The sequence below is a fragment of the Rhea pennata genome, chromosome 28, assembly GCF_028389875.1.
Source record: "Rhea pennata isolate bPtePen1 chromosome 28, bPtePen1.pri, whole genome shotgun sequence".
NCBI lineage: Eukaryota > Metazoa > Chordata > Aves > Rheiformes > Rheidae > Rhea > Rhea pennata.
In genome coordinates this window covers 4,007,825-4,026,291 of record NC_084690.1, presented here as the reverse complement: position 1 = coordinate 4,026,291, position 18,467 = coordinate 4,007,825, and the positions used below count along the sequence as shown (strand labels likewise).

The window sequence follows — 18,467 nt, the reverse complement described above, 5'->3', positions numbered from 1 at the left end:
TTCTTTCTTACTGTCTTTTTCCTCTTTTTGTCTCCTTCTTTTTCCGCTTTTTCCTCTTTTTTCTCTTTCTCTCTTGCTTTCTTTCTCTTTCTCCTAATTCTCCCTCCACGTCTTTTTCTTCTTTCATTTCTCTCCCCCTTTCTTCGTCCTTTTCTTTGTTTTCTCTTGCCTTCTCGCCTCCTCGCTCCCGCTCTGCCCGCCCCGTGACTCAGCACCGCGGACAGCTCCCTGCCCCCCCCCGCCCCCCCCCCCGCCCGCGCGCGCCGCCGTCGCCGCGGGGGCGGGGCGGGGCGCGCATAAATGCGAGCGCGCGTGCGCGCGGCGGGGGCGCGCGCGCGCGGCGGCGGACAAGATGGCGGCGGTGCGGGCGGTGCGCGGGCTGGTGAACGGCGCCGGGCCCGGCGGCCCGCGGGAGCAGGCGGCGGCCCTGACCCGCGACTACCTCTCCCAGCCGCGCCTCAGTGAGTGCCGGGGCCGGGGGGCCGGGGCCGCGCCGCGCCGCGCCGGGCCGGGCCTGGCGGCGGGGCCTGCGCCCGCGGAGGCGGCAGGCCCCGCGCCGGCCGGCGGCTGGTGCCGCGCCGCTGTCGGGGCGCGGACGCGAGGCCTCGGCCCTCGGGTGTCCCCTCGGGCCAGCCCTGCGCGGGAGGGCCGGGCCGGGCCGGGCTGCGCGGCCGGCGCAGAGCAAGGGTCAGGCCGCCCTGCCTGAGGCCGGCGCCTCGGCTTCGCTGGCTGCAGAAGCGCTCCTTGTAAGGACTTTATTGCATATAAATGCTAAATTGGTCACGTTTTGGAAACATCAGTCTATTTTCCACTGGGTAAAATAGCTCGTCTTGGGGTCCTTCGTGGCAACCTTCTCTTTTTGACAGGAACCAAAAATGACTGTGAGCTGTGGGGGATGGGATGGATTTTGTTCTATTAAAATGATGTTGGGAAATCTCGTGAAAAAGGGGAAGTAATGATTTTGTAAAAGCTTTATTGCAGCATAGTAAGGAGACAGCTGGAATTATTTGAAGGTGCATTTCGTTTAGTCTTTTTGATTTAGGAGCAGTTATATGCCTGACTATACCTGTGCGCTTAAATAGCGTGAATACTTTCAAAATTTTAGCCAGGGAACTTTTCTTCTATGTATTCTTTAGAAATTTCAGACTAGTTTGAAATTCAAATTAATAATTATGATCTCCCCAGAAGTCGATTCTTCTGCTTTATTCTGAAGTGAAGCTTTCTGTCAAGTTTGGAGCCAAGGTGACTTCCCATTCAAATTACACTCAAGATTTTCAAAGTAGATGTTCATGCAAGTAAATGTGAGTTGATAAGATCCTGAAGTGCTTATTCCCCATGGATGCTGTGTTATAGAAATTTATTGCAGCTCTCTACTGGCTTCTCTCACTGGAATCTTGATTTCTCTTTTCTGTTTAGATTTTGGCTTTTGCCAAAACGTTGCTTGCAAGATATATATGAAAAAAAAGTTTTAGTTCGTTCTGATTTGTCATAGAATTGGTTGATCTTAATGGAAACATGGGTTTTGAGTCAGTGGCAGGCTGGTTTTCAAGTAGGGAATCAATGCTGTCTGATACCAAGGGAACATGTAGTGTCCTCGTGTGGAAAAAGCTAGCAGTAACCTCTTTCCTGTTGATTGAGGAAGAAGTGCTGATGGGACAGTCATGAGATGAAGTGTTGCTCAAAATGATGTTTTCCACTTCTTACAGACAGTGGGCTGCAAACACTTGCAGCCTAAGTAAAGTCCTCTGTGTATTATCTAATTCCCACTGCTCAAGTGAAATGACCAGGCAAGTTTGTGCTTTCAGTTTAGACTAATTTAGGGACATATATGTTTCATATCCTCTAACAGGGTTTTAACAAGCATTAAAACTGAGAGGAGTTCCAACCTTATACCAGGCACATCTGACAGACTCTCATCCCTTATTTAATGCCTAATCTATTTTTTTGATTCTTGCATTTTGATATTACTGGAGAATATACTGTAGTGATTTAAACTATTTGTTTAATGCAAATACCACATTGTTGATGGTCTATACAACACACTGTATGCCTGTTGAACTTGGACATATTGCGAAGTATCTAAGCCACATGATACCGTGTAGCTTGATGCTGGTGGAATTTGTGATCTTTCCATGGTATCATAAATGCCCCTTTCCTCTGCTTTGCAGCATGATCAAGAAAGGGTGCTGGTTTCTTTGCTGGTTCTGTAAATAGCTCCACTTGTTCACTTCTTCCCCCAGGGAGGAGTGATTAATAATCACTCTGTTGGTCACTGTTCCCTTGTGACCCTGATAAAGCTTTGACTTAAAATATTACTTGTATTTGTGGATCGAGTGATGCTGAACTTTAGTTGGGATACCACTATGCCTGTAGAGCAGAAAAGGAGGCCTGTTTACTGCATCTTCACAGCTTTACTAATGTGCTGATTTCAGGATAATGAAAATTTCTTAACTTTTAGGCATATTAGTACTCAAGAATGTACTATATAGCACTAATGCTTAGGAGCTTCTAGTGTTTAAAGCATGGGCCCTCTGAGACTAACTGGCTAGTTATGGCCTTGTATGAGGTATCAATTCTTAAGTCAAACTGGGATAACTCGAGAATGGGAGGCTTTTGGCTAAAGTGAAATTCAGCCTTTTACAGTATAGTCCTTTGACCTTTCTTGGGAGATAGAGAAAGGTGTTGCAATGTTTCCTCTCAGCAGTAGAGTTTTCAGTGTGCCAGAAAAAAAAAACTTACTGTAGAAGCTCTGCTGATCAGCTTTAGAGCATGAGGCCTGCTTCCTTTGCTAAGTACATGTTTTAAGGCATGCTCTATTTCCATGTCATGAAGTAGGACACTTTTTCTAAAAAGAAAAAAGAACCTTTTTAAGCTGGATGTTGATATTACAGCCTTCTTGCTGTGTGAGAAGTCTCTGTAGGTTGTATATAAATTGTGGAGGCACCCATAATTACTTCCTTTTCACAAGTTAAAGAAATCATTAACTCTGCTTTGTAAAGCATCCTGCAATTGTATATATTTTAATAGGAAAAAAATTGTATGAAATATTTGTCTTATGGCCTAAAATAATAACTTTACATTATACTAGTGTCTCTGGTGGCAATGCAGAACTTAAACAGCATTCTGATTAATTCAGAAATTCATGGGCTCAAGCCTATGTGATAGACAAGAAAATGGCAATATGGTATATCATAATGTTATCTCAGGTGCTTACCAGGTAGTGGCAAACATGCTGGCAACACCATTCAGTACTTTATCCTCTTCTAGAGTTCATATTAAGCATAGAAGTGGTACAGATTTGAGTCCCAAACCTGCAAACTTGAGACTGGAGTTAGAGTGAAACTTCAAAACCTAATTTTTCACATAGGAAAATTCAGGTGTTCTAATGAGGTACCTAACTTGTGGTTTTCTCTTTTCCAGCGTATAAAACTGTATCAGGCGTCAATGGTCCCTTGGTAATCTTGGATCAAGTTAAGGTAAAGATTATTAATGAATCAGGCTTGGAGGGAGATTTTCCAGGAAAGCTGTGACAGGTTAAATCTCGATTGTCACGAAATTCATGAATCCACTGAGCAATTTACATACAAGGTAGTTTCTGACTGCTAAGGTAAGTGAAAATACTCAGATTTGCTTTAAGCTTAGGAAAGCTGTCAGTGGAAAGGAAATGGAGGAGCAGTTGGGGCTGTTACAGGAAAGAAGGGAAATGTTGTTTCAGTTCTACTAAACCGCTGAAAACCTTGTCTAAACTTGAATGTAGAAACATGAATTCCCTTTGTTCTTGCTGTTTTTGTTATCATAATACAGTTGCTTTCTAAAAGAGAACTATAAACAGTTTTTGTTTATTGCAACACTGTGCTGGCAGGTTATTTTTGAAGGCAAAACCGATGCTGTGTACAGGCAAAAGCCAGGTTTTTATTATAGTACATTGTAACTAACAGTAGATGCCTTTGAATAAGCATGCTGGGACTGGTAGGGTCCTTAAAACAGTTTTGGGCAAGACTTTTTCCAGTCTGCAACTCTAGGCAAATTTTGTGTAGTCCCTGTGAAAACGATTTTAACTTGATAAATTTTGACTGCCTTGGAATGAATTTTTGTTCTGATGATAAAACTATTAAAAGATTTAGTAGTTACTAGAGTTTTAAGCTTGCTTGTGAAACTGTGGTAATTTAAAATTCAGAGGACGAGTTAAGAAATAAATGTTTTCTACTGTCTTTCTGATTCATCTTCAGTTTCCTAGATATGCAGAGATTGTCCACTTGACTCTTCCTGATGGTACAAGGAGAAGTGGGCAGGTTCTAGAAGTTAGTGGCTCCAAAGCTGTAGTTCAGGTAAGACCTAAACAGGAGAGTCTCCTGATACAACAGGTAAGTATTTCATTAGTAAGCGTATATCTGAGCCATGTCAAATCCATCTTGTGACATCTTCCTTTGATAATTCTAAATACTGTAAATAAAGAACACCCACTTACTCCAAGTGTGATTTAGAAGACTGAAAGTTGGAGTTATATGTGACTTTATTTGCATCTGCTCCATCGATTCCTTTGTAGATAGATGTAAGGGAATCATGCTTTTTTTCTGTAGTATTAGATTCAGGATTAACCCCTTTGCTATATGGTTTTGTATGTTTTCCTTCTAAGCAGCTGTTTCTTGTTAATACTAGTTTTTCTTATCTGAAAAACTTTACTCTGTTGGCAAAAGCATATACTTGAGAGCAAAGGTATAGCGCCAGGTTTTGCTGGTTGCCGCTGATGCGCTTTGGATTTTGTTTAAACTAGGTTTTTATGCTTTGTACTAGTGAGTTGCTCTTTCAATGTGCTTCAAAATCCTGCTTGCGCAGGACTGCCTTGCTTTTTCCTTCCTGTGGCCTATCAAGTGTTCAAGATGAGAAGCACCATTCCACTGTATTCAGTAAAGCACAGTACTTACTCCTTTTTCCTGGTGTTTCTGTACAGGTATTTGAGGGAACTTCAGGTATTGATGCTAAGAAAACGTCTTGTGAGTTTACTGGGGATATTCTTCGAACCCCTGTCTCTGAAGATATGCTTGGTAGGTACTTGCATCTTGCTTTGGAAACTGAATAGACTTGTCGTATACTAACTTATTTTCACAGCAACTAATGCTTCAATTTTATTGCTATGTCTTGCAGGTCGAGTATTTAATGGATCAGGAAAACCTATAGACAGAGGGCCCATTGTTTTAGCTGAAGATTATCTTGACATAATGGGTATATTCTTACTCTATTTCTGATGTGGATTTGAAGACAAATCTTGTCTTTCTGATTTATGAATGTTAAAATAGATTTGTTTTTGAACCTAACTGTTAGGGAGAGTTTTGTTAAAGGACATCTTACTCTTAAGTACATGTGTAGCATCGAAGATGCATTAGTGAAGTAAGGTGAGGTAGCAGGACATAACTTTGTCGTAATGTTTGGAAGCTGTTCTTTTGAAATATATGTAGACTATCTTAGCCTCCAAAGGCAAGAAACCTGACAAGTTTTTCCTGAAGACATCCTTGCTGTGTGTAATGCCAGAGTCTTGGGATATGTGAAAGGCTTGGGTTTGTCCAGAAGTGGCTAAAGATCTGTGAGCCCAAAGTTGCGTTTTGTAGCTTTAGACATGAACCTTAGATCAGTGCTTCAGATCAGTGCTAGTTCGTGCTTTAAACTAGTACATGGAATAACGTGTTTTCTCTTAAAAATGCAACAGGTCAACCAATCAATCCTCAGTGTCGAATCTATCCAGAAGAAATGATTCAGACTGGCATTTCTGCTATAGATGGTATGAACAGTATTGCCAGGGGCCAGAAAATCCCCATATTCTCAGCTGCTGGTTTGCCCCATAATGAGGTTGGTACTCGAGCAAAGCTATTTTCAAAACTGTTGAAGTAGTTTACCTTTACCTAGGGTTAAAAAGTGAGCTAAGTTAAATTCTGGTCATAGTGTCAGATATACAGACAAACTAACCTAGTTCTTTTTTCTAGATTGCAGCTCAGATATGTCGCCAAGCTGGCTTGGTGAAGAAATCCAAAGATGTGATGGACTACAGTGAAGAAAACTTTGCTATTGTGTTTGCTGCTATGGGTGTAAGTCGCTATTATTGGAGCAGAACGATGCTTGAATATTAAATAAGACAATGTTGAGTGGTAGCTGAACGTTACTTCTTTTGAAAGTGTTCTAGGTAGGTCTTATGTATAGTAAAACAGTGCTAAATAGGCTGGCTGACTGAAAATCCAAAATGGCCAGTGGTATGGTAACAAGGTGAGTGCCTCTTTAATTAGGATAAAATATTTTAAGCTCGGGCGCTAGCCTAGACTTCTGGAAATAACTCAATTTTTGTCAAGATTGTAGGGGAGGTTGCGATACAGAACTTTGACTGTTTGTATGGATTAATAATGAGGTATTTAGATTTTTATATGACATAAAATCATTGCATGCTAGAATAGTCTTGAATTGATATCTTAATGTTGTGGTTTAGGTGAACATGGAAACTGCTCGGTTCTTCAAATCGGACTTTGAGGAAAATGGGTCCATGGACAATGTGTGTCTGTTCTTGAATTTGGCTAATGATCCAACGTAAGTAATTAAACTATATCAGTTTGGGAAAAGCAGAGAAGAACAAGTAAACTGAAATCTGAAGCCTCATTGGTGACCTGTCAGATATCATTTATGCTGATACTTTGCAGTAGAATGGAGTATGAAATGCTGGTACTCTGGTTAGTGCATTTAGCAGATTTTTTCAGGGAGTTTTAAAGTATTTGCAGCTTCAGATTGTTACCCTGCAACCTTAAAGTGCTTGTCATGAATGTGCCATACTGTTCTATTTCAGCATTGAACGCATTATCACACCTCGTCTAGCTCTAACAACAGCAGAATTCTTGGCATATCAGTGTGAGAAGCATGTACTGGTCATTCTGACAGATATGAGCTCCTACGCTGAAGCTCTGCGAGAGGTATGCATTAACTCAAATAATGAGTGTTGGCGGAAGGGATTGATAGTATAAAGTAGAAATGTGAATTTCTGCTCAAGCAGAAAGTATCCGTTATAGTGTTCTTAAATTATGCAGTGAGGCTTTTAGCTGTTTATCTGTTGGTTAAAGTTAGGTTCAGCAGTTAAAATTTTCTTGCTGGTGTGATAGTTAAGCTTATTTGGCTGCTTAAATTCATCAGGTTCATATTGCAATTTCTGATTTGCCATAGCATCTTGTCATGGATGGTTGTGGTGACATACTGCTCCTAGTAGAGGATCTGGGTGGCATATTCTGGTATCACTTCCAGGAAAATACCTTAACTCACCACTGTACTTGAATTAGAGGAGATTGCTGGTCTGTGTGAGTGATCCTGCTTCCTGGAAACGTATCTCTGGATTGTCTGCAGGTCTCAGCAGCTAGAGAAGAAGTGCCTGGCCGTCGTGGTTTCCCAGGTTACATGTACACTGACTTGGCTACTATATATGAGCGTGCTGGGCGTGTGGAAGGCAGAAATGGTTCCATTACTCAGATTCCTATTCTTACCATGCCCAATGATGGTGAGCTATTTTTCAAGTACGTTTTTTGGTAACTAGCACTGTAAAGGATGCCTTTAGAGCAAGCTACCTTGTTTTGGACACATGGCAAGATCGAAGTATGACATTTAGGTTGTATCTTAGACAGTGCAGTTCTTGACCGCCTGTGTCTGTTCTTACTAGAAATGCTTTGCCCCACTCAGACTTCAGGACTGCCTTGCAACCCTTTATTAGGCATATTTACAGCTGTAATCCTTGCATAAGAGCATTTAAATGGTGTCTGAAGTAAAATACTGTTCATTAATATCACTGATATACTGTGTTAACTGTCTCAAAATTGGCACATTACTGCCAGAATGGATATGAAAGGTCTGAAAACTGACAAACCACTACTTTCCTCAGATATTACTCATCCCATCCCTGACTTGACTGGATACATCACTGAGGGACAAATTTATGTGGATAGACAGCTGCATAACAGACAGGTGTGTACCAGACTAGTTATAACACATCTAAGAACTCTTCTGCACTTGGAGTAGTAATGCTGAGCTTGTTGGATGTCTGTTTCCTCCAGATATACCCACCTATTAATGTCTTGCCCTCCTTGTCTCGACTAATGAAGTCAGCTATTGGAGAGGGCATGACCAGGAAGGATCATTCGGATGTATCCAACCAGCTGGTATGTAAAAAGACCTCATCTGAGAACCAGGGGCATGTTATATCAAATATACATCTTTTGCTAAGCAGCCTGTAAAGAGCATGCTGAACAGTTGCAACTGAGTGTGCTTCTGACTGCTTAAAGCATTGACTCTTGAGTGCTTAATCTAGACAAGTGACACCACTTGGTTTGGATTGCAGTAGTAATGTTTGTACAGAGGTGCTGTGCAGTTGTATCGGTCACTGCCACATGATTCTCTGTAGCATGATAAATGTGTACTGTATGGTGTAGAACATCTAGTGTTCTCCAGCAAATACTAAATAAACTGTTCTTTTCCTATATTAGTGGAATGATGATCCAAGCTTACTGCATCTGTCGCTATATAATACTATAATGCTGCCGTAGCCTTAGTCACTTAAAGTAATAAAGAACTGGAAAGGGACCTCAAATATTATCCTTCCAAAAAGCCGCCTCACTTGCTGTTAAACTGAGTAAGTGTTTTAGTTACCAAGGTAAAAGTACTTACTCAGTTTCTCTCCCTTTTAGTATGCCTGCTATGCTATTGGAAAAGATGTACAGGCTATGAAGGCTGTAGTTGGTGAGGAAGCTCTTACCTCAGATGACCTTCTTTATCTGGAGTTTCTGCAGAAGTTTGAGAAGAACTTCATTGCTCAGGGTAAGTGTCTGTTTAAGGCACATCACAGTATTGCTTAATACCTAGAAGGTCTAGGTCTTATTTTAAAATGTTGAGACTTTTTCCTGCCTCATAATTCAGTCTGTGGTTACAATCTGTAGGTCCTTACGAAAATCGTACCGTTTACGAGACCTTGGACATTGGATGGCAGCTTTTGCGAATCTTCCCCAAGGAGATGTTGAAGAGAATTCCACAAACAACACTGGCTGAATTCTATCCTCGAGATTCGACTGCAAAGCACTAGCTGCAGCTTCATCACTAGCTCCTTGCTCTGTGAAATGCTGTTTGTTTTCTTTCTTCGTGTGTTGGTGTTTACTTGTCGCCCTTGTAATTAAAACCAAGAATAGGTGACATTTGTGCCAGTGTTCCTATGTACACTGATACCAGTTTTTAAAATATCCCTTCTTCCAAAGTCTGGATCTTCAGGAAAATCTTTAGGCCAGCTCTTACAAACGTGCAATAGCTATCATGAAGCTTGTATTTTGCAACTGGACCTTTTGCAGACGTTTTAAAAGAATGTCTGAGAATTACCAGAAACTGCAAATCCTTACTTTCAAACCAGGAACATGTTGTTTAGAAAACACGAAGGAACAAATTATTTCCTTTGTCCAGAGCATCTGCTCTGTCAACTTAGTTGCCTTGCTGATGGTAGAACAGATGGCACTTCACTGTGCTGCTGTTTGTGCTTGAAGATAAGGCTAGTATGTGGAAAGTGTGGTGCAACATACATCTTTGAACAATTCAATTCACTAATTTTTGACTATGGCTTAACATTATTAAAGATATGCATGAGGTAAGGACACTAGTGAGCATACGAGTGCTTTTCCACTAGCCAAGGTCTTTTCAGAGGTCACAGGCAGTGGTTTGCTAGCTGAGGGGAGCATGTTAGGACTTGATTACTGAATTAAAGGTTTTAAATTTAAGTTTGCAAAGTAAGTTTCCTACTTACCGTTTTATTCCTTGAATTCTAGAAATGCCAGAGACACAAAACAGCGGCTAATGCATTCCAAGGTCAGTAGTGTCCCAGTGGGCAAAATGTGGATAATTCAAGGCTTCATGCTGCTACTGAAGGGGATTATGTGTGATGTGACAAGCTATTAAACCTGACACAGTTGTACTGGTGGGAGGTCGGCTTTTAAAATGTCTTGTACTAAATGATGCAACAGAAAAAAAACTTACTGTATGGATGGATATTTTGAATTCTGTTACAAAGCATGCTCTAGGTGGCACTGGGTCCTGAATTATGTTTGAAACTGCTGTGGATTGCACTCTAGACACAGATTTGGCTAGCCAGGAGAGCTCAGCATTCCCAACCACTTCCAGCTTGGCTAGTCAGTTCTGTGTTGTATTTTTAACTGATTTAAATGAGGCTCAGAGCCCAGTGCTGGCAGACTTTCTTGCTTTTTCTTTTTTTCTTTTTTTTTTTTTTCCTCCTCTTTCTTCCTCCACTCCCATCCCCAGGCTTCAATGTAGTCTAAGCTCTGGTTTAGCTAAACTAAAGCATGTTGCACCTCTCTAAGCAACTTCTTCAGTTCTTGTCTAGGAAGGTGCTAACATACCTTATACTGTAGTGTAGTAACTCCAGAATTCCCTGATGTTTACCTTTGTGCAGTTCTTTCTATAGTTTGTTCAGTGTTCTCTGTAACTTCAATGCAATAGCAACTTTATTCCAGTGCATTCCACCCTAAAGCTGTGTCAAGTCTATTTTTCTTGAGGTAGGGATGGGAGGTTTGGAAGTATTGACATGAAAATACTTTAATGTAGAAAATATCTAAATAAATTAAATATGAAAGGTGTTGTATGAAATGAAAGCTTTTGTGATTCTGTGGTAAGAAACAATTTTGGGTCATTGTGCAGTGTCTTGCTGCAGGAGTGGCTTAGATACCCCTTGCCACAGGGGTTCCTGTTTACATGAAAGCACTTCATAACCTGATAAAGTACAGAAGCATTTTTAACTTCTTTTTCTACATCTAGAGAGAGGGTCTCTGGGGACACCTGTACCTTGCTACTAGAGCTGATAGCTTTCATTAGTCAGGATTTGAATGGGCTTCAGTTTTGGGACTGAACGCTTTGTGCTGGTAGAGTGAGCAGGAGGAATGTTGCAGTTGAGGTAAAGATGCTACAGGAATGTTGGAGGGTAATGTGATACCAGTGTTTCCACCTGAACCTCAGTTGTTAGTTTGTGCTAGCGGAGGCTGGGAAAGTATTCTTAAAAGGCCCCTTGAAAGTCAGCTATGGGAACATGTTGACTTTACATTTTCTGTACAAATCATACTAAGGGTGAGCAGGACCTTAGGGCTTGAGCAGAGTTATTCTAGTATTCTACCAAGACAGCCTGGGGCATGATTCTAATTAAATCATGGGTGTAAGTCCCTCCATATAAATTAACTTTTTTGTCATAACTGTTTCCCTGCTGGAGGCTGGGGGATTGCAGCAGATGTCTGGTGAAGGTGGCAGAATTTGAGAAGAGCACAGTGTGAAACAGTGAGATCCAGGATTCTCCTAGAGGTACTCCAGAGAGCTGAGGTAAACCCAAACTTACCTTCCTTCACTGAAAAATGTGCACGTCAAAAACAGTCTGCCTTTATTCACTTAATGAGGAAAGAGAACACCTTTCCTTTCTCTTGATTTTTTGCTATTCATCTTTTTAAGAACTGTACCCTGATTTCCCAAGCTGCAGTGACACTGTCTCTGTAAACAAGGGTTTGTTTTGACTGGTAAAAACCTGAACCTGTCTCAAATCTTCTCCCTAATTAAATATTCTGTAGTAAAACTCATAGATGATGTTCCTTGTACAGAAATACAAATAGTCCTTGAGGGAGATGAAGAGACTAGCTCATTTTTTAAAAAACCTTTTTTAAATATCTAAACTGGTTCTTGCAGTACATTTTTTGCTGGAAGTCATTGCAGTATTAAAACTATAAATCCCATTTTCTTAGTATTAATAATGGCTTATGATAGTCCCAGAGAGCTTGAAAGACTCTTCATTTAATACTGTGGAGAATGGGGAAGGAGGATAGATAGCATGTTAGAAAGCAGTGTTCTTCTTTAATAATTAAAATAAAGTTGGAGCAAGCAGGATAGAGTTCTGTTCCACTGACTCAGCTAGTTTAATATTTTAAGTGCCTCAGTTTATCTAGCTGAATAAATTAGAATAACAGCAACGGCTTTAAACAAATATTTTATGATCTGTAAATGGAAGAAGGCGAAAGAATGGTTTTATAACTAGACCACTGGGTTCTCTTTCAAGTTGAACTATCATGTGTCCAGAATTTGAGCTGGTTTGTATCAGGTGGTGTCACCAGTGAGGCGTTATTTCCAAATCTTGTCCCTTCCCAGAGTCAAACAGACTCGTTCTTTTAAAAGCAGTCAGCTATGCTGAGAGACTGATACAAAGCCATTGTAGACAGCTGGAATCCCAAAATAGCTTTGTCTTGAGGGGAGAACCTATGGTTAATCCACTAAAATAACTTAATTAGCAGATGGCAGCAGTCAGTGTTCAGTAATACCTGTAAACAGTAGGGCTGGGCTTGGTTTGAAAACGTGAGTAAGAGAAGAAATGTCCAAAATCCAGTGCTGATCTTGAGAGGAAAGTATTTTGAGATATTAAGAAGGCAATGAGTGCTGAATTTCAGAAGCCCTTTAATGGATGGTGAGTTTGGGGGATGAAGAATGAATGCGCATCCTTGCTGCTGTGTAGAATGCTGGAGAGCGAGGCAGCTACTTTTTGCAAAAAATACCTGGAAGCGTTTGTATACTAATAAAAGTGGCTCGTGGAACGTGGCCATGTTACACAGCAAAGTAAATTCTGCCATCATAAGAGTATTCTCTGTAACTAAACTTTATAATTTGCACTTTTGGGAAGCAAAGTGGAAAAAAACAGGTTTCCCTGCTCTCCCAAGGCTAGTGGCAGGTCAGTGAGAAGCTCAGACCCAGGCTAATCAGCAAAGCCTCACCAGTGATAGCATGGCTAATCTGAGCCAAATAGAGGTTGAAACTGAATTTAATTAACGAGCAGTTGTAGGTGGTTTTGTGACTGGGATGGTCCCCAGCAGCCTGGGTTTGCTGGGGATGAAATAGCTGTTGCCTGCAGCTCACGGGAGTTGCCTGTTCAGCCTGCACAGTGCTCACCAGGAGAGGCTTTTCAGCTCTGCAAAACAGTGCGATGAAGCAAGGCAGCCACGCAGTGGCAGTGCTGGCCTGGCTTGGGCTCGCATGCAGAAGGGAGTGGAGAGGTGGTGGAGTTAGCCATCACATGTCAGCTCCCAAATCAGGCATGTTAATGCAGTCCAGAAAGACATGGTTGTTTCAGGGCCTGTATCATCTGGAACCAACATTTATTCCTGTTGAATGTTTGCGTAGCAGCTATTACTTCAGAAACATAATTACCAGACCTACTGGAAGCAGCACTGTATGCAGTGATGCTTCTTTGTCTGGATGCTGCTGACTGTAAATGAACCGAGTTTTTGAATGATGGGTTGTGGGGAATAGTGAGGAAGGGCTGGTTTCAGTTCATTTGGCAACGTAAGGTCAAGAAAGAAGGCTTCTGCATATACTGAAAATAAAATTGGCCTTATTTGCTGTTTGAACCTGCAGGGCCTCTGGTCTGACGAGGTAGGTGTTTTTGGCAGAGGTAGACAGAAGTTTGTCTAACCTGGTCATGTCTAAGTCTGAACTGCCTCCTTGCTCCTTGGACTCGGGCACAGTAAGTGGATGGGCTGCTCTGTCTGAGCTGCCCGCAGCGTGTTGCTCCTCGCCCGCAGTGGCGCCTGGTCTGGCTCTCGTGCAGTGCTATGATGCTACAAGTGCAATCACCCGGCGTGTCTCAGCCTGCTTTCCACAAGCTCAGGGGATTAGAAGTGGGGCAGAAATCTCCATCTTCCTTCTGGCTCATGCTTTTAGGCTGCTAGAGGAGACGCATCTGTCAACGTGGGCACAGTATCGTTGTTGCCCTGCGTGTATGGGCAAGTTCTCCCAGGCTACAAAAGAGCCTATCCTACAGACTAGAAGCTGTCCAGGTAGCAAATAGTCTGAACCTGGCACAGGGCCCTGGAAGAGAGGAATGACAAAAATAGCTTTAGCTAGCATCAGCCAGAGGCCATAGACACAGGCTGGGGCTTGTTGCACAGCTCATTCAGCACTGAACTGAATTCCCCAGGAAAAAGCGGTGACAGAGTGCATGGGGCCTCCCAAACCTGGAGGAAGGGCATGCCACTCTGAATGGTGTGTTGGGCTGTGTTGCAGGCTGTAATCTTGCTGCCTGCTTGACTTTTGCTTCTCTTTGCTGGCTGCAGTGTGCCTGATGCCTCTTGTAGCTGGTGTCCTGAGAGTGGCAAGGTCTCCATGCTAGCAGTGAGCCCTGAGCTAGCACCCAGACACTTAGACAACACGAACATTTTCTGAGGGCAGCTGGGGACCCAAGGGTCTGCAATCAGCATGAGAGGAGACACAGGTAAAAGAACAGTAATTGTGTGTAGAAAAGAAGGTTAATATAGCTGCCCTACTGCCAGCAGAGAGCAAGCTAAGCTTTGCTAGGCAGGGCTTCAGCTGCAGGAACTGTTTGAGCTGTTCCTCACCTCAACCAGTAACAGCTAAAGCATGTCCTCATGCAGGCTGTCTCCTCTTGCGCAGCGGGATGGTCAGTGGTAATGGGAACTGTCACCAATCTTTCTGGGGCAGGCAAGCCCTTTGGAAACAGCATCTTGTAACCCAAGCTGGGGCCCTGTTGCCCACAGCTATCATGTTGCACCCCAGGCCAGGGGTTGCTGATAGGAAAATAAATGCTGCCTCAGAAAGGGGGCCACCATTGCCTGTATTGCAGCAGTCCAGTGGTGCTAACTCTAGCATTAATGTGCCTGTTTGTTCCACCTGTACCAGAGAGGGAAAGAATGGCAGGAATTGAGTCTTTGCTGCCACAATCCTTCTAAAACTTCTTAAGGTTTTGTCACTTCTCCCTGCCTGGTTTTGTGCTGCAGTCCCACCGTATGTATGTCCTTTCTTTAGGAAAAGCCTCTTTAGATGTGAAAGCTGAGCTGCTTGGGTAGTGTCCTCCAGCCTGATCTTCAGCTTCCTTCATCACCTGATGTAATGCTGTCTCTGCAAACTAGCAGCCTGCTCGCTCCTGCCCTGTGCCAGCAAGCAGCTGCTATACGAGAGAGAGACCCATGCAGAAATGTGTGACTGCATCTTCATCTGGGATCAACTGATCACAGGGGATCCTGGACTATATCTGCTCCTTTGCTGTGTTATAGGTGAGTACTTTTGAAGCCCCATGTTAGGACCATCAATTTGGGGCTGTTTATCTGGGTGAGAGACACTCTACAGTGAAAACATAATGCACTGTTTTTTTCAGTGTAGCTGGCATGAGTGGACATGGTAGTGCAGGCAGGGAGCAGGCTGCTAGTGCCAGACAGAGCCAGGCTCGCTCCTCCTGTCCGCAGAGCCAGCACGGCAGCCTGCTGTCTTGCTCTTCCTGCCTCACAGAGCCTGTGCTTAGCCTAGTGCTGAACAAACAGACCAATATTTCATGCATGGAGACAGCAGGTACCAAGCTAAATGGGACGTGCTGATCTCACATCTGCTGCCTTAGTGCATTTACATGCTGTTTTCTTAATTTTTTTTTTTCGATAATGACTAATGAGGGCTGCCTGGGGGTCTTATCCCCCTTTGCCAACTGATTTCAGCCAGTCGGATTCCTCTGAGAAGCACACAACAGCTGTTGTTTCATTTAGGGAAAGGAGGAAAGCAAACATTGGATGCGTTTCCCCCCACCCTTCCCCTTGGGTTTATAGTTTGGACTGGCAGATGTAAGGCAGGGGATGGTGCTGGTAGGGAGAGTTACTGTGCTTAGGAAAGTTGGCTGCAGGTTATTTGCACATCAAAAGAAGCTTTGCCTCCTACCCTCTATTGCCTTGTGTGCCCAAGGTGGCTTGATTTAATTGCTCTTTCAAAGGCAGATCTGGTCTTGTCTGTGCTGAGGTTTTAGGTGTGATTCAGCCCCCCCATAGCCAGAAACTGGTGCAGTTGCACTAATGTGCTAAGAAAAGGCGCGAATCAACTTTCCTCTGTCTTAAGGCTTATTTGTGTTAGTTGATGAGTTTAACAATTCTCCTTCTGTTTGATGATGGTTAGCACTGGGGCAGCTGGAGAAATGGCTGAATTCAGAGCTAGCCTAAAGCACAGAGGGAGCAGGAAACATGACTGACTGCGCAAGGAAATGAAAGAGCTGTTGCTGCTTTTCTTGTATGGCATCCCATAACTTGGTGCACAGCAGTTTGAGCTAACTTTGTCCCTTGTGTTTAGATGCTTCGTTAACCTGGGAACCTCGAGCTCAGCCAGTAAGTGGCACTCGTGAATGCCATCCCTTCCATGTTCAGCCTGCCACAAGGGAAGCATTAGAGGGAATGACTTTAATCCACTGTTAACAGGGCTTTCTGCTCCTTCCAGAACCTGCTTCCTCTCAAGCACAAGAGCAACAGGGAGGAATTGCAGTCGGGACCAGGTCACCCTGGCAGCCGGCTGTGTCCACAATTTGGTCACAGCTCTTCAGTCTGTGCTTTGGAGAGCACTGAGCCTTGCAGGACCATCTTCCCTGAGATACACTGTTCAGCTTGCTTTCCTCCTTGCAGTCTGCCACATCACCGTAACGCTAGCTGTTCCTCAGAGTCCTGCTCCTCATGCGTAACAGTCCTATGAGGAAAAGGTAATACTCTGTAAAGCTGAGCATTTAACTTCTGCTGCTGCCTGAGGCGGAGCGTGCTCTGAGCTCTACCTTCTTACAGGACACAATTAGCTTATATTGGGTTGACCTGACAATTGCAGATCTGTGCTCCCTCTAGGTCTCTCCCAGTTTCTCCCTCCCTGACCCCTGCTGCTTATGCTGTTACTAAGCTCGCTCCTCAAGTGGCATCACTAATTGCCAGTTAGCTCATTAAAGTGAAGCTGTCCCAAGAGCCCTTGAGCCCTCCTTGAGGGGCTGTACTTCAGGGCTGTGCTGTTGTCCTGCTAGGTGCCTTCTCACATCTAATCATTGGGTGAGTGGGATGTTTGCCCCCAAGTAAAAGAAAACAAACAGATGAAGAGGGCTTTTAAAAGCGACTAAAAAGCCATTGGGTTTTAGTGCAAAATAGCCATGAGTGGACTTTTCAGCTGTTTTTATGGAAGAAGCAACCTAGTTTATCCCAGGGGGATCCCAGCCTGACCCAGCCCTATGCCAGGCTGCGAGCGGCTCCCCACAGTGTGCTGAGCTGCCAGACGCAGCTACCCACAGCCGTGGGACTGGGGTGTCCGGCCCCCGGGCTCTGCTGGGAAACAGTCCTTACAGCACGTCTGCCCTGAGGACAGCCTGTCAGGGGTGCAGCGCTACGCTTACGAGACCTGCCCGGCCATGGGTGAGTTCCCCTGCCTCGTTAGCTTGCTGCGTGCTTTGTATTTCAGTTGTAACCTCTCTGGGGCAGGGACGTTCCTTGTGAAACCTTGGGAGAACAGGCAGACTGAGGGGCCTCCTTATCCTTTTCTGTCCTAATCCAAATACGTGCATAGGCCTAGGGAAAGCTGGGAAGGGCTTGGCTGAGCAGGCAGCCTTGCACAGCAGCCTGCGCAGCCAGGAAGGCAGCTGAGTGGAGGTGACAGTCAGAGGTATTTTGTAATAGAAGGTGCCGTTGAGAAAAAAGAGATCTCACACGTGGTTTTCTGTCTCCTTCCTCCTCAGCAGTTTTCAGAGGCTCTAAAAATAAACTTCCTTCATGCCTCAGGCAGCGTGAGCAAAGCCAAGGTTTCCCTGGAAAGCGTTGGCTGGAGCTCAGTGCCTGGTGCAAATACCTGCTGCTTGCTCCCTGCCATGTTTTGTGGAAGAGAGGGCTGCAAAGCCAGCCTGCGAGTGGCCTTGAGACCTTCACCCTGAGCTATTGCGGGCCCGGCTTCCAGCAGCACCCGAGGGCATGGGGCTGCTGAGTTGAGATGAATTGCAGGGGTGGGTTCTTTTTTTTCTTTTTTTCCCCTATTTGAGCGTTCTCTATGTTTTTCCTCTGTTCTTCAACCTCCTCCCTTTAATAGGGCAGCCCAGGAGCTGTCTCCAAGTAGTCCTAGTGATGGATTGTGGCAAGAAAATTGTCCTGTTAATTTCTGGTGCTGGGAATACAAATTGCTTCACCTGTCACTTCTTATGAAGACTGCAAACGTCCCAATTACCTCTAATTGAAAGGCACAGGGATGGGAAGAGGGGAGAGGCTGCTGGGCTGGATGTAGCTGTATTGTGGACAATTAAGATGCTTTGCAGATCCTCTTGCTACCCCACTCTGGGGCTCCTGCTTTCACTGCTAGTGTCACTTGCTGTTTAGACCTGTGAAGCAGTCAGATCTGTAGTGCAAATAGGCTCCGGGTAGATCATTTTGGGGGGGGAAAACAGCCTGTTCAATAGTCAAAACATGTCCTCGGCTTTCGTTAAGATGTTTTCGTTGTATCTCTCTCTCTGTAATTGTTTTTCCTGGGTGGATGGGCAGATCTGCCTGCTCTGGGGAGCACTGCCAAAGGAAGGGGAGAAGGTGGTGGGTCAGGTCCACAAGCTCGGGGCTGGGGGAACAGGGGTGAATGGGGTTGGGATGAAAATGAATCTGCAG

At 44.0% G+C, this 18,467-nt stretch overlaps 1 protein-coding gene and 1 long non-coding RNA gene across 3 annotated transcripts in view; both read left to right on the top strand.

The window, feature by feature from the left end:
- The first annotated feature begins 346 nt into the window (after positions 1–346).
- ATP6V1B2 (ATPase H+ transporting V1 subunit B2) lies at positions 347–10,661 on the top strand. Of its 2 annotated transcripts, none has more exons than XM_062596629.1 (14): positions 347–461; positions 3,421–3,476; positions 4,230–4,328; positions 4,952–5,045; positions 5,146–5,223; positions 5,705–5,844; positions 5,979–6,080; positions 6,473–6,570; positions 6,824–6,947; positions 7,372–7,522; positions 7,901–7,983; positions 8,073–8,177; positions 8,703–8,832; positions 8,952–10,661. In XM_062596629.1, exons 1-14 carry the CDS (start codon positions 353–355, stop codon positions 9,092–9,094), a joined length of 1,512 nt encoding a protein of 503 aa, XP_062452613.1. In that variant the 5' UTR covers positions 347–352; the 3' UTR covers positions 9,095–10,661. The 2 variants fall into 2 exon arrangements, with proteins under 2 accessions (XP_062452613.1, XP_062452612.1); XM_062596628.1 differs by having other exon boundaries at positions 4,230–4,364.
- A 4,196-nt stretch (positions 10,662–14,857) lies between these two features.
- The window catches only part of LOC134151952 (uncharacterized), a 21,597-nt gene continuing 17,987 nt past the window's right edge, over positions 14,858–18,467 (top strand). The window contains exon 1 of the long non-coding RNA XR_009960931.1: positions 14,858–15,101. This is a non-coding gene — a long non-coding RNA (uncharacterized LOC134151952). The remainder of the gene's footprint in view (positions 15,102–18,467) is intronic.

Bases quoted from the DNA above. Each gene is read 5' to 3' on its own strand.
- ATP6V1B2 (XM_062596628.1), top strand. From the start codon at position 353: ATGGCGGCGGTGCGGGCGGTGCGCGGGCTGGTGAACGGCGCCGGGCCC. The intron at 6,948-7,371 runs GTATGCATTAAC...GATTGTCTGCAG, and splicing joins ACGCTGAAGCTCTGCGAGAG to GTCTCAGCAGCTAGAGAAGA. The intron at 7,984-8,072 runs GTGTGTACCAGA...TGTTTCCTCCAG, and splicing joins GACAGCTGCATAACAGACAG to ATATACCCACCTATTAATGT.